Source organism: Euprymna scolopes, chromosome 6 (assembly GCF_053919585.1).
Source record: "Euprymna scolopes isolate OS-2025 chromosome 6, ASM5391958v1, whole genome shotgun sequence".
Lineage (NCBI taxonomy): Eukaryota > Metazoa > Mollusca > Cephalopoda > Sepiida > Sepiolidae > Euprymna > Euprymna scolopes.
Window position 1 is genome coordinate 139567568 of NC_136487.1, and position 16030 is coordinate 139583597.

The window sequence follows — 16030 nt, forward strand, 5'->3', positions numbered from 1 at the left end:
CAATATAGTACGGATAAAACTAAGTTTTGAGTCATGTGTAATTAGGTAAATAGATATATGGGCAAGTTTTTAGTAGATGCGAATAAAGTTGAAGGTACAAAGTGTGTTTCTGTTGAGGGAAGATGATTTCATCTTTCAAGTAGGAGTCATGGCCATTTTGTGTAACAAGGAGTATTGGATTCAGTTTCATATAAATCATTGCAAGCTATCTAGGAGGAGACAGTTATGTAATGCAGTGCGCTTTGCTTCCGAGTACATACTTTGACTGTACCTAACTGGAATAGGAATGAACTCCAATGCATGTCTAATAGGTAGAATTGTATAGATGTTTAGTGATTAAGCAGTTAGCATGTGAGGGTAAAGGGGCTGGGTTAAAGATTCCACTACAAACGCTGTGCAATGTAGGAGTTAAGTGGCGGTTTGGTGAGAGGGAGCAGATTGTTAGCGTTCAAGAGGCAGGGGGTATTAACATAAAATAACAGATCTCCATTAGGATTTAGAGTTTCAGGTGAGGTTTTTTTGCGCATGCAGGTAAGACAGAGGTAGTCGTCATGGAGGTAAGATATATATTGGGATTTCGTAGTTAGCCGTTCGGTGTTTTTTTTCCATTTACAGGAACTAGTTCATGGCGATTCGGAATTCGTATTCTATGTTTATAGGCAGAAGGTAAGGCACAGAGCATAGCATCCACTCAGTAAAAATAGTCCTAGTATCACAGCTAAGATACTGCATATTTCAGTTACGAATATGGTGAAAGTTTAATTGGGGGCACTTATTTTTAATTTTCTAATTTTTAAAATGTTTTATATATATATGTTGTTTTTTTGCGTCTCACCATGGTTGTTAATATTAAGTATCGTACTTAAATAAAGTTCTTCTGCCACCCAAATAAGCTAATAGGATTCCCCCTACCCCACTACTACCTCGATGTGACATGGTAAAAAAGAAATTGTTTTAAAATAAGTGAAATTAAGAATGGTTAAGATGTGTTAGAAATAAAATTACATAGAATTATATGAGCACAAACGAAAAAAGAGGGTTAGTTTTGATATCTTTGAAGTACAATTTTATTACCTTTCCGTGAGTTCTTATCGGAGGAATCCGTACTTTCCACGATTTTATGTAGGAAAATTGAAATAGTTCTTTGTCGCACGTGATCCTAATGGGAGTTCAGTAACGAAATCCTTGCAAATTTTCGTCAAAAATCATTGAATAGAACACAGTCCTTTTAATACGGTAATTTATCTCTGTTAAGAGATAAAGAATCATCTTCGTTCGCCAACTGTTATATCCGGTTTCAAACGCTCGTCCCTGGGATGCTTGGTTAACCGGAGTACACTTGTAGAGTGTAAGACGCGAGACTGGTACAACGCAAGGCTGCAGCGCAAGACTGCAAGACTAAAACATAAGACTAGACTGCAAACAAGACAAGACGCCCTTAAAATGATAGCTCTTTTATATACTGTTTCGTACCCGGTTCTACACGTAGTTATATCCCTTATAACAGTGTATATACATGCTTAGAGAGTAGTGTCCTGTCATGAAAGTTTTATTCAGTCTATCTAGTCTGCGTAACACTACACAATTTGGATCAAGCATAGGTCCGATAAATCTTCAGGTTTACAAATAAAAGTTAAAAATGTGTCTGTTCATTTTTAAATAACCGCTGAAAAGGAATGCACAGGAAAATATAAACATCACATTTTTTTCAATTTCCTTTTTAGCTACACTCTTTATTTTTTCCTTGTAGGGCTATCTTTGGCGGGTGCCTTTTTCTCTGCAAATGTGATCTTGGGATATTACTTTACTACAAAGCGAGCACTTGCACTCGGGATAGCAAACAGTGGTGCAGGTGTTGGTGCCATCGTATTGCCTTACCTTACAGAGAAAAGCATTTCATATTACGGCATGAGAGGCACGTTTTTATTAATTGCTGGCCTATTCCTGAACTTGAACGTCTATGGAGCGTTGTGTCGTCCACTCAAACCAGTCATCAAACAAAGATTTAAAATTTCAGGTAAGTTGAATAACTTTGTTTTTCTCGACGCAATCAGATCCATATAAAATACTAACATCATCTTCACGATTAAATCATCTTTATTTAATAGTTTATATGTCACAATCACGTTGAAACACCGATTCTCGACAGATCACCGAAATAAGGCAACGATAAGCATGACCAGTACCACATGGGTGACCATTTGGGAATTTTAGGTGCTGTATATACAGCGCCAGGACGTTAAAATTTCCAGGTTAGTATCTAGGAACAGGTTTAATCCACTTAGAGCGATGCACCCTCAGATTCGTTAAGAAATGCATCTAGGAGAAGATATACTCACAACTGTTAATCTCAGTCTGTACAATGTTTGCTCTGACTTGTGGCAAACATTGCACAGACTGAGATTAACAGTTGTACAAAAACGATTGGTTAATCATGTAAAAAGCCTTCACCAGTATAAAAAATCATTTGTGTGTATTTCCGAATAATTTAGTTGTTGTTGCGGACGTCATACGTTGTAATCGACGGACGTATCCATCATTTAAAGATTTTTTTAGTGATCTCCATTAATTCGATGTTTTGATACATCATTCTAATACAGATTCCTATTCAAGTAATTTCATTACAAGAACTGCAAGATTGTCCAACCCTATTTCTGTTGACTCTTTTCTTCTTACCTATACTCTTGTTCTTTTCAAGACTAAAGTCATCTTCTGCCTTTGCGCTAATCGTCTTTCGGTCTTGTTAATTTCCAACATACAGTGACATCTCGCTTTGTTTGGCGCTATTTTCATTAAAAATTATCGAATTTATACTTTTATATTATATCTCAGGATTTTCTAGCTGTTATCTTATCTTTTATCAACTTTTATCAAATTTCGATACAAAACATAAAACCGTTCACAGTGATTGATTAGTCCGGAGCATTTATTTTGCAAAGCAAATTTTAATGTGTCAATGTTTTTGAAATAAATAAACACAGTTCTTTGTTACCGAAATAATCACCGGTTATCGTCTTTCGTTCTTGTTAATTCCTAACGTACAGTGACTTAATGCTTTGTTTAGCGCGATTTTCATTAAAAAATGATCGAATTTGTACTTTTATATGATATCTCTGGATTTATCTGTAATCTTTGCTTTTATCAACTATAATATTTCGATAGAAAACATAAAACTGGTGAATAATGTACGCGTTCGCAGTGATTGATTAGTCAGGAGCATTTTTTAAACCAAATTTTTAAGTGTGAAATGTTTTTGAAATAAATAATCGCAGCTCTAATGCACCGACATAATCACAAGTTATTCATTCAGCAACATTTTTTCCTTGAGCAACGACCAGACATTTTCTAGCAAGCTTAATCTCCAGTTGTCACGATTCATTGTACTGTGATTTAGGAATCCATGCTTCCGCAATACTTTATCCAGGAGAATAGACATTCTATATTACCATATAAGTGTATTCGATTCATCTATAATGTAACTTTTATGGTTAGCAGTGGAGTGCATTCAGAAAATCTTCTGACCTGATGTGTTGAATTTGGTCAGATTTCACGTCTGATCATGGATCTGTTATTGCACTGTACTGGCGAGAGAAGACCCAGTATTCACTGCTATATATCATGACACAGTTTCTATACAATTTACCTCAGATATAGAGAAGGACAGTTTGCAATGTTAACAGAAGAAAACCATCGAATTTCGCCCAACCTGTTTTTACCATTGTGGTTGCACTGAGTCCATATTCACCAATTTATAAACATAATTTGAGCGACATATGTACTTCCACTTACAATAATGGATTTGACTCAAACGATAAGATACCTGATTCTAGTGATAGCGATTTATGCCTTGGTTTCGAAAGGTCACTCACTGTCTCCGATCATTGTGATAAATAACATTTAATATTAGGTACGGAATTCTATTTCGGCAATCAGATATAGAAAATATGACATATTAACTTCCAAGTTACTGTTAAAAATACCTAAAGGTAACTCAAGTATAAACGTTAGAGAATTTCTACTACCTGCCAGCATATGTTGTCTACTACGCTCTAGGCCATTTTTTGTCACCGCAATGTTTATTCCTACGTCTATTTTATAATTTTTTTTACATATGGCTGATCCGCCATTCATTATTGCTTGGTTAAATTACAGACTGATTTATCTTTCACTGTTTTACTGGATTTTTGCTCTTATTATTAGTTTGGACCTTTATCTGCAGCAACTTCTGTAGAATCACTTTTATTCACTAGTTAATATTAATCCTGATTAAACTACGCACTCTAATATTCAACACAAGAATGTAAAAATATTTTGTTTTTGTATCTACTAACTTTTTAATATTGCTTTACCGAATTTCCGTTCTATCAATGTCGAATCGGCAAAATACGATAAACTGTTGTTTTTTTAATAAAATCCTAAGCAATAATTTTTCTTACTTTTTGGTATGGGTATTTTTTGCCTGATACTTAAGTATATCAAAGAGTTTTCCTACAAACACCCGACATTTTCAAAGAGTTCCAGGATTGTCTGGTGTGCATGTAGTTCCCATCATTGGCCATAGGTATTCGGTAGATCTGCAAGCTTGCAGACTTTAAACCCTCTACAAAAAAGCAGCAAGACCCGACAGTTGAATACGAAGTCGGTACGTTTTGACACAGAACACTCAAATGGAACGCAATAGAAGTAACATTGCCACTTTCATTCGTTTAATTTTTGATTGCGCGCCAGATACATTTCTGCTGGTCACACACAAAGGACGACGGTTTCAACTATTTTCATGAAAACCAGATCAGCTCGATAACGCTTAGTGCCTAACTTATTAGAAGTTAGCGACGACAACCTTACCACCGCACCTATCACGTGGAGGAAAATAACTTTTGGAGTGTTATTGCTAATTTGCCAATTGTAATGTTCATAAAAATCATGTGTATAAAGTACTTTTACTATTAAAGATAAATTCCTATTGTCCATAAATGACCGATATTTTAATAAAGTTCAACAAATGAAAAAAAAAATCTCAATAACGTTTCTCGTGCACTTATTCTCTACTATTTTAGAAAGTCGGCGGAATTCTTCTCTCGAAAGAAAATCAGTGACAAATCTTGGCTTCATACCTGAAGATGAAATCATTAGTGATGCGCAGTCAGAAAAGAGTGTAAGGATTTAAACATTTTCTTTTTATTTGATACTATCTGACCTGTGTCTCGGCATTGCCCAGGAAATTACATTAACCTAAAACTCCATGCATCAACGCTATGTCTTGCTTATCATTCGGATGGAGGCCTTATGTTTAATGTACAAAGTAAATATGAATTTTTATACAGTAAACTGATTTAAAACGTCAAAAACTCATAAAATATTATCGTTTCTCACAATCATATTCTAGTTTCTATGTTCACTTTTCATAAGCATCATTCCACGTATTTCTTTTGTGGTTATTTCAAGCAACTCTTCAGAGAAGAACAGATATCAGTATGAAATCAAGACATATATTAAAGCTTTTAAAAGAAACCCATTGTCTAAGTAATTGATTTCTAAAATTATTTTTGCTGTTGATAATCTTTTACAATAGTTTTGTTGGTCCAATTATAGGTCCCTTCATCCGAATATATTGAAGAAATCGAAGAAATTCCCAACACATTACGAATGAGAAGATTATCAGCTTTTTCAGAGAAAACACCGAGTAATTTTGGAGAACTCAAATCTACTTTTGCCGATAGATCGATGTTCAAAAACAAATATTTTTATTTATTGCTTTTTACATTTTTATTTTGGGCAGGTAAGTTATGAGTTTCTTCTTTCTATTTTCTATTTGCTTTGACATGTTCCGCTCATCGAAGACATTTCGATAGAAAACCTATCTATGAACACTGCGAGATGCATAAAGTACATTTGTGTGAAATTTCATAAAAATTGACCCGAATGTTTCAGAAACTATAGGAAACAAACTCACACACACATACACACACACACGCGCACACACACACACACACACACGAAGTTCCTTTTATATTATAGTAAATATTACTTTTTTATCAAATAAACTTTAAGTTTAATGAAGGAGGAATTGAAATTCAAGAATTTTGTTGATGAGAATAAAATTTAATGCAAATCTGAAATATTTTAATTATTCAAATTTCAAATCAAAATTGTGATAATTTATTTACATCTAAATTGTATTTCAAATACTCTAAAGACACTGAAATTAATGGAATATTTATAAATTGATATATAAATACTTTATTAAAAAAAAAAAAAGGTGGAGGCATTTGAATTCATGGAATAAAAACACCCAGTACAAAATAATAAGCTGCGCAAATGTTTTTTTTTTCACGAAATAGTGCGGTTGTGGTTACTATTTATATGTTTATGTTGGTACGATGCAAAAACATTTTCTCGATTCCGATACAATTACCAATTCCGATTCTTTTGAAATTTCTAAATATAGAGTTTTGGGGGGAGAGGGGAGTTGGATTACCATAAAAATCTGCGTAATGTGTTCACATATATTCATAAACGTACAACTACACTTGTGGGGTGATATACAGATTTTACTTGTAGTTTAAAATCAATAAATATCATTTCATCACTAATACAAGCCATGAAAACATTAAGTTTTTAAACAAAACCAAGCAAAAAGTAATTAAAAGACTCTTTTTTGTTTGTTTGTTTGTTTGTTTGTTTGTTTTTTTTGCATCGGAAAACGGTCGCAACTTTTTCGTTTCCGATACACTTTCTGATCCCGATACCTAAAAAAGTTTCCATTTTTTCGATTCCCGGTTCAGAATTCGGTAAATCGTCCTAACACTACTATATACATATACAACAGACACACACACACACACACACACACACACACACACACACACACACACACACACACACACACACACATATATATATGTTGTATATATACAGATAGATAGACCAACCTTCGATAACGATATCAAATAGAACTCTACCCGGGAGATCAACGTTTAAAATCCCCCGTCTAATATCAACAGTTAACATAAATTGGAACAAAAACATAGAATACATTTCCACGGCTGCTGCAAAGAAAGTGGGCTTCCCTACGATATTAGAAAACTTCTCACGCCTACCAGTATCTATATATTCCTACAAGACATCTATCTGCTTATATATGGAGTATAGTTTCATATTTGTGCTGGTGTTGTATATTTATTTCTGTCCTTTTTTTACGTTGTTATCTAAACTACACGTTTGCCGATTCATTTTTCATGTTTTCATGACAGATTCTTTTCTTTCATTATCTTTTCAGTGTGCGATTCATTGATGATATACTATCCGGCTTATGCGGAAAGTGTTGGACTGAGCAGAGAACAGGGCGCTCTCGTTGTTTCAGTGTTTGGGGCTGTTTGTACCGTAAGCCAAATCAGTACGGGAATCCTTGTTGATGTTTTACACATTCCAAACATTTACCTTTTCTCTGCATCAATATTTACCATGTGTTTGAGCATCGCGTTCATTCCATATTGTCAAACATTTGCAACAGTCGTTTTAGATGCAACGATAATTTCTATGAGCTACAGTAAGTATTGCATCCTCACGTTTTATATTTCCCATATATTATGTATGTAGTACTCTGCTAAATATAGACATAGGCGAGGGACTATAAGTTCAGTTAAAAGTACCCTTCCCCAATGATAATCTATTATTTGGGGCGATATTTGTGAACCCACTAAAAACAAAATTATTTTAGAATTTAGGATGGATGGTTAGTAGCGCATATAAATTTTGGGCATTTATTGAATAAATGTCGATGGAAAATAGGTCGTTGTCCAAGAGTCTTTTTAAAAGGCGGCTACCCCCCCCCCCGAAAAAAAATTATATTTAAAAAAAATATCTTAGAATGTTAAGGGTTCTTTAAAACCTAATAAAATCGATTTGTATACGTTAGGAACACACTTCATACTACTGTTCTCATGTTGAGTGTTCCTATTTACTTGCCTTTCATAGAAGGTGAAGTTAGACACAAGGTAATTTTTTTAATCTGGGAAATATCCAGCTCCAAAAAAGGGGCACTCCGTGTCGAAATAAAAATAAAAATTACCCCAGTCTAGAAGGATTTTTTCTTAATTGAACGAGAGAATAGGTGAAGTGTAGAACCAGAACAGATACTACACTTTAGTTAACGTTTCGATCGATGTAACCTTCGACCGAAATTCTGTGCAGATTCTCGAGTTCAACAGTAAAATTCTCAAGTTCGAGAACATAAAACAGAACAATTGGTATATTAATAATTTTTTAATGGAGTGAGGGATGGGGGCCTTCATCTTAAAACATATCTCCCGTAAGAACTATAAAGAATATATTTTCAATCGATATTTATTCAATAATTGCCCTTTTCTCCAAGCTGGAAAAAATGCCCTTTTTCCGTTGCCCTTTCTTTAGTTGTGTGTTTTCCGTTGCCTTTTTTCCGTTGCCCAATTTTCCTAAATTCATAAATTTAACGTAAAATGATCAACCGTTTCCGGGCCATTCTAATTGTTTGTAGGAAGGGTCTTGTCTTTTATGACTTTTGACAATGAATATGTTATACTACAGTTTGACCAGGAACATGAACATGGCCAAAATTAAAAACAAACAAAATCCGTTACCTGTTCTTAAAACATTGTCCGGCTCGGAAGAGGTGATCATTTTACGTTAAATTTATATGCGGGGCTGTTTTTCGGATTGTTTACATGCAATAGCCTAAACAATGGCGAATCAAATTTTTCTTTTCCCAACAAAAAGTTATAATTGCGATTGGAGAACAATGAAAACGGAAGAAAAAACAACCATAATTTCATGAGAATACAGTATTTACATGTGTCTTACACATAGCTATTAAAGATTAAATAAAAACAATGCCTATAAACACTAATAATTATAAACAATAAATGTAAAACGGTTTATTTAGAAATTTAAAGTGCAGGATCAGTTTCACACATAAATTTAACGTAAAATAAGCGCCTTTTTCTAAAACATTCTCGTGTGTTATGGCAGTTAACCAAAAACAAAATATTATTTTTTTTTTATAGATAAATTATGTGCGTTTATTTGGGGGATGTCTACGTTTTTAAGCAATTACGCATGGTTTTAGGACATTGTCAACCAAATTTAAGTAAGTGGTAAACAATTTAGTTAACATCTATAAAGAATTAGAATGGCCCAGAAATGATGATTATTTTACGTTAAATTTATATTCTAAACTGAGCTCTCATTCTAAATATTGAAATAATTGCTTTGCTTTCCGTTAAGGTTTTTAAGGGTGTCACACGTAATCACCCACAGAAGTAACATTTAGCGTTTACAGCTTTCTTAGCCAAAAGAAGTATCCTTCACACATACCATTCTGGCCCTATCTACCTTTTTCCCTTTTTATTTTTTTCTCTTTTGTTTACAACTGTTTTTTTTTTCTATGCCTGTCGTCCGCCCCACCACTACCTCTTTTCTCGGTCGCCTGTTACCTCTCTCAGTGTCTATCCTGTTGGGTGCATTTAGCTTGCAGTTTACTGCACCTTCGAGCCTGTCTCAATATGCGAAACTTTTTTTCAGATTGTTTACATTCGCAACAAAAAGTTGTAAGTGCGATTGGTGAACAATAAAAACGGAAGAAAAAACGACGATGGTTTAATGAGAATACAGTATTTATATGTACCGTTTCACACTTAACTGTTCGAAATTAAATAAAAACATTACCTATAAAAACAAAAAATAAATATAAAACGATTTATTTAGAAATTTAAAGTGTAGGATCAGTTTCACACATAAATTTAACGTAAAATAAGCGCCTTTTTCTAAAACATTCTCGTGTGTTATGGCAGTTAACCAAAAACAAAATATTTTTCTATTAGAGATAAATTATGTGCGTTTATTTGGGGGATGTCTACGTTTTTAAGCAATTACGCATGGTTTTAGGACATTGTCAATCAAATTTAAGTAAGTGGTAAACAATTTAGTTAACATCTATAAAGAATTAGAATGGCCCAGAAATGATGATTATTTTACGTTAAATTTATATTCTAAACTGAGCTCTCATTCTAAATATTGAAATAATAGCTTTGCTTTCCGTTAAGGTTTTTAAGGGTGTCACACGTAATCACCCACAGAAGTAACATTTCATTTTGGAATGGGGATTTAGCTAAGAGTGTTTATCTACAAGTATTATTATTATTATTATTATTATTATTATCATTATTATTGTTATTATTATTATTTTTATTATTATTAATGTTATTATTATTATTATTTTTATTATTATTATTATTAATATTATTATTATTGTTGTTGTTGTTGTTGTTGTTATTATTATTATTATTATTATTAATGTTATTATTATTATTATTATGATGATTATTATTATTATTGTTGTTGTTGTTGTTGTTGTTGTTATTATTATTATTATTATTATTATTATTATTATTATTTGAATCTCGATTTTTTAACAGCAAAGCAAATCAATTTAATAACTAACCAATTTTTTATAACTAAAATAAAATGTTCACTTCATTCATAGAGTTAACAAAATCCACACCCTTCTTCATGTCAAAATATAGTTTTTTGAATAGTGTGTTAGGGCAGTTAACCAAAAACAAAATATTTTTTCTATTAGAGATATTTATGCGCGTTTATTTAGATGTCTACGTTTTTAAACGATTACGCATGGTTTTATGGCGTTGTCAATTGGACTTAAGTTAGTGGTAAACAATTTAGTTAACATCCATACAGAATTAGAACGGCCCAGAAATGATGATTATTTTACGTTAAAGTTATATTCTAATCTGAGCTCCCACTCTAAGTACTAAAATGATTACTTTGCTTTTCGTTAAAGTTTTTAGGGGTTTCACACGTAGTCACCTATAGAAGTAATATTTCATTTTGGAATGGGGATTTAGCTAAGAGTGTTCATCTATTATTATTATTATTATTATTATTATTATTATTATTATCATTATCATTTGCATCTCGATTTTTTACAGCAAAGCAAATCAATTTAATAACCCAATTTTCACCTCATTTATAGAGGGAACGCACTGAATAGTTAACGAAAACCACGCCCTCTCCATGTTAAAAATAGTTTTCTAAATAGTAACATTATTAATAAGAAATTCGTTCCCAAAAATGGGAGGGGTAGTTGCTAAATATTTTGTTCTTACATCGTTTTCTTATTCTGCCTTACAATCGTCGACTATTTTAAACTGTTTGTGAAAACTTTCGAGTGATATAATCTGATCACAATAAATTTTTGTTGTCTTACAATTTTCAATCTAATTGATTGAAAATTATAAGACAACAAAAACATTTCAGAAAAAATATACGTGGAAATTAGGGGAGCTTATGTAATAATCTTAAAGTTTACCAAAAAAAACCGACAAATTACTAATCAAATAGTTATAAATTTTAAAAAAATCGGAATCGAACGATTACTATGATATTGCCCCATTGACTACTGTTCACTCTTTAACTCTTATCCTCCAGTGGTCTCTGAGCCTTGATAAGTAGCCACGCCTATGTAAAATAATAAAATATATTTTTTTAATAAGTATGCTTTGGTTTGATTGTATTGTTTTACCGCATATCAACCCTTTTTGGGTTATTTAATGCAGAATCCAGTTATTTTGAAAATAGTATTCATGTTGCATCTAGTTATGTTGGAAAACGTTTTTATTCTTCAAGATCTTTGTATTTTCAATCGCTAGTTTATAGTGTTTGGTATAGTTGTTTTCTTTTGGATTTTATCATTTTGTTTCCTGCCCTGCGGAATACGAAGGAGTTTAGCAATGGAAGAGGGAAAAGAGCTACAGTATTAATGTTTGGTACATTTTAAGTTAGGAAACCAGTCAGGAATGAGGGAGATAGAAAGAGAAAGAAGAAATAGGGAGATAGAAAATGGGTGAAAGGTAGGTTGTTGTATTTGTTTTTGGTTTTGCAGAACATTATTAAGTTTTGCAAAAGGAAGTAGAAAAACAAAAAAGCATCAATGTTAGGTGCATTTCGTATCAGGAAGCCAGTATCTTCAGACAGCCTGTTCTGGTAGCACCAGTTTTAATAAGTAAATAAGAATGTAAATATATAAATAAAGTACTCATAATTGTAGAGGTGATAAGTAGTATAATGGATTCACTCGAATCGTATAAATACAACAAACGCTAAATTAAGAAATATATCCATTTTTAATTTGGAGACAAGGACAAGTGTCACATTACCACAGGTAAAGAAAAATATTTTTTGATAACATGAATAGGTTGGCTAAATTGATCTGGAGCAAGAAACTACATCCACTATTCGCAATATGTTTTGTTCTAGTGATCAAGGGAAGTGGTATTTGATCAACTCACTGGGGAGCTATGATTTAAGATAATGTTTTGTTTTTAAATCCCCGAAAACTGTTTCATGGTAGACAATGATGATCCATGAAATAATATTAGGACTATTGTGAATTTGAGAAAGCAAGTCGATACAGCGATAACGGGTGACTGACTTATTGACTAAATAGTTTTCCAATGAATGATAAAAATATAAGAATTAAATAATAAGTTTTTTATATAGTTTTAAAGGTTAATAAACTTCCAAGACATTATATATATACTAGCTGTACCCTGCCACGCGTTGCTCTGGCTTAATTTCGTGTAATGGAAAATTCTAATAAAAAGAGAATATGCATGTTTCTTATATTCTTAGTACAGCAATCCACTCCAAAAAGTAAAAAAAAAGCCGAAAATGAAAAAAAATATGGTACTCTTGCAGAATTGGATCCGGATCCTCGGGAGTTACCATCAATCATGGCTTGGGCTCGACCAACATTCAATAGATTAAGCCGAAACTTGCTAAACCATTGAAACGATAAATAGTTTTCTTTTTTATTGTATTAAAAAATGTGAGTTTTTAATTAATATTTGGGTAAGGGGGTGTTACTATACACATATTCGAAAAAGTTGTTCAAAAACGAATAAATGAAAGCAAAGGAAAGGTAAATTACGTTTCTATGTAACTGAATAATTTTTTAGTATTTTATTTAATGTAAAATGTTTAATCGGCTCAAAAACGCAGTGTTTATCTATGTATTTGGAAAAGACGGATGGTCGCGGCCTCTGTTGAATACGTTAAGTTTGGGAAAATCAGTTAAAAACTATACAAAACAATGCCAGACACCTACTGATTATATGTTATTGTGACATAGGCTGGCATATTCGGTGGGTTTCTGATAGTATTTTGTATAGTTTTTAGTTTTAAATCATTTTCTCAAACTTAACATCATCAACAGTGTCAATCACCGTTTGTATTTTTCAAATACACTGATAAACACTGTTTTTCGAGCCGACTAAACGTTATAGTAAATAAAACGGGTGTGTATTACTAAACACAGAAACGGAAAGGTTGTTGAAAAATAAATATAACAAATAAATGTTATCAAAGGCAGAATAAGTTACTTTTTTACCTAACTGGATATGCCGCCATTTGTAATTTTCAAATATAACAGTAAACGCTGTGTTTTTTGAGCCGAATAAAAATTTTACATTAAAAAACAAAAAAATTATCCATTTCGGTAATAAAGTCAGATATCTTACCTTTGATAATATTTGTTATACATTTATTTTTTGACAACTTTTTCGAATCTATATGTACACTAGTACAAACCCAATAAAAACACTAAAAATTATCCAATTAGGTAGAAAAGTAACTTATCTTGCCTTTGAAAATATTTATTTGTTATATATTTGTTTTTGTTGACAACTATTTCAAGTCTTTGCGCAAGTACAAACCCAAAGGTGTATTTTTCTGTCTAATTTTATTTTTGTTACCGCACTTAAATTTAAATTTCACGATATCTTTTTGGGGGGAGGGTATTTTTTACAATGCATTATACAAATTTTTAATACCTCGATAACTACTTATTTCTGCAAAATTTCAATGCGATTTCCGTATTCAGCATAGTCGAAAACCTACAAAAGTCGTCATTTAAAAGAAAATTTGTGGAGGTGGACCTAATCTAAAAATTTACCGTTTTTTTTCATTCAATTGTAAGGTTAAAGTACAGAATAGGTACAAAACACCCTCTTCTCCCAATGTTCAGAATGGCTTTTTAAATAATAACGTAATTATTTCAGCACGGATCATTAAGTGCACGAGTACCCAATTTCTTTAATAAAGAAAAAGCATTCATATTTTCTTATGTAAAAACAACTTCCGAAAAAAAAAGAAAAAACGTGTACTTTCAATTTTTGTTAAAAAAGGTTTTCTTGAAAAAACAAAACAAAAAAATACCGTAAAAAAGCAAAGAACAAAACAATTATCGGTATTCATGCAGAGAGTGATCCGTGCTGAAATAATAACGTTATTATTTTAAAATCCATTCTTAACATGGGGAGGGTTTTTTGTACCTATTCTGTACTTTAACCTTACAATTGAATAAAAAACATCATAAAACTTTAATTAAACGTGGAAATGTGATTTAAAAAATAACGAAAGTACAGAATAGTTAGAAAACATCCTCCCTCCCCATGTTAAGAATGGCTTTCTAAATAATGTTAATGCTTCAGTACTGTTCCTTGTCTGCTTAAGCTTAACTTTTGTTTATTAAATTGTTAGGTGAAAGTCCAGAATAGTTACAAAACACCCATATCCCCATGTTAAGAATGGCTTTCTAAATAATAACGCCATTATTTCAGCGAGGTAGCTTCTCTGCATAAGTACCATGTTTTGTTTTTAAACTGTTAGGTGAAAGGACAGAATTGTTACAAAATACCATCACCATGTTAAGAATGTCTTTCTAAATAACATTATTTCAGCACGGTATTTTCTATGCATACGTACTATCTATTTTTGTTTATTAAATTGTTAGGTGAAAGTATAGAATAGATGGAAAACTCCCTCCCCATGTTAAGAATAGCTTTCTAAATAACGGTATTATTTCAGCACGGTACCTTCTCTGCATAAGTACTATCTTTTGTTTATTAAATTGTTAGGTGAAAATATAAAATAGTTACAGAACACTCTCCCTTTCCCATGTTAAGAATGGCTTTCTTAATAGCGTTATTTCAGCACGGTACCTTCTCTGCATAAGTACCATGTTTTGTTTATTAAATTGTTAGGTGAAAGTATAGAGTAGTTACAAAACGCCCTCCCAATGTTAGGAATGGCTTTCTAAATACCGTTATTATTTTAGCACGGTACGTTCTCTGCATAAGTACCATGTTTTGTTTATTAAATTGTTAGTTGAAAGTACGGTACTCATGCAGAGAGTGATCCGTGCTGAAATAACAACGTTATTATTTAATTTAATTGTTAGGTGAAAGCATAGAACAGTAATAAAACGTCCTCCCATGTTAAGAATGGCTTTCTAAATAACGTTATTATTCTATTATATTAGTATGGTACTTTCTCTTTTTTTTTTCTTTACACAGTGATCACAACTTATCAAGGCCCGGAAGCCACTCAGGGATAAGGGTTATTGCAAGTACATTAAGTTAGTGAGGAGATTTGCTGAAGTGTTTACCTAAGGGGGCGGTTCATTAGGAATTTGTTAACATTGGACTTGAAGACATCCAAGTTGTAGTCCGGAGGGTAGCAGGCACACGGAACAGAGTTCCACAGGCGTGCAGTTCTAAGAAAGAAGCTTTGTTCATGGAATCCGTGTTTTGATTTAGGCACAGATATAGAGTGGGGGAAATTTTTCACAGTGGATTCAGCTAGACGGGTGTTTTTCGTGAAAGATTGGCGAGGGGGGACCAGAGATTGGTGTTCAGACGAGCATCTGCCATGGAAATTACGATAAAACAAGGACAGGCTCGCAACGTCTCTTCTGTGGGAGAGAGGTTGCAGGGTAGAGAAAAGGGCAGGATAGGCTGTTTTTAGCAGCTCCTGCCCAGATATGGCAACAGTATTCCATCCTTGGACGTACTTGGCTTTTATATAGATAGAGAATTGCATCAGTAGTGAGATATCTTCTGGAGCGGTAGAAGGATCCCACCATCTTTCCAGCGACCTTGGCAACAGACTTGATGTACGTGTTCCATTTCAGATCAGG

General features: G+C 32.8%; 1 protein-coding gene across 1 annotated transcript in view; it reads left to right on the plus strand.

Annotated features, from left to right (window-relative positions):
- LOC145278332 (monocarboxylate transporter 9-like) overlaps window positions 1–16030 on the plus strand; it is a 50989-nt gene that overhangs the window by 17214 nt on the left and 17745 nt on the right. The window contains exons 3-6 of the mRNA XM_080130624.1: window positions 1751–2017; window positions 5058–5155; window positions 5593–5779; window positions 7280–7549. Coding sequence (XP_079986750.1) covers window positions 1751–2017; window positions 5058–5155; window positions 5593–5779; window positions 7280–7549 — 822 coding nt within the window. The remainder of the gene's footprint in view (window positions 1–1750; window positions 2018–5057; window positions 5156–5592; window positions 5780–7279; window positions 7550–16030) is intronic.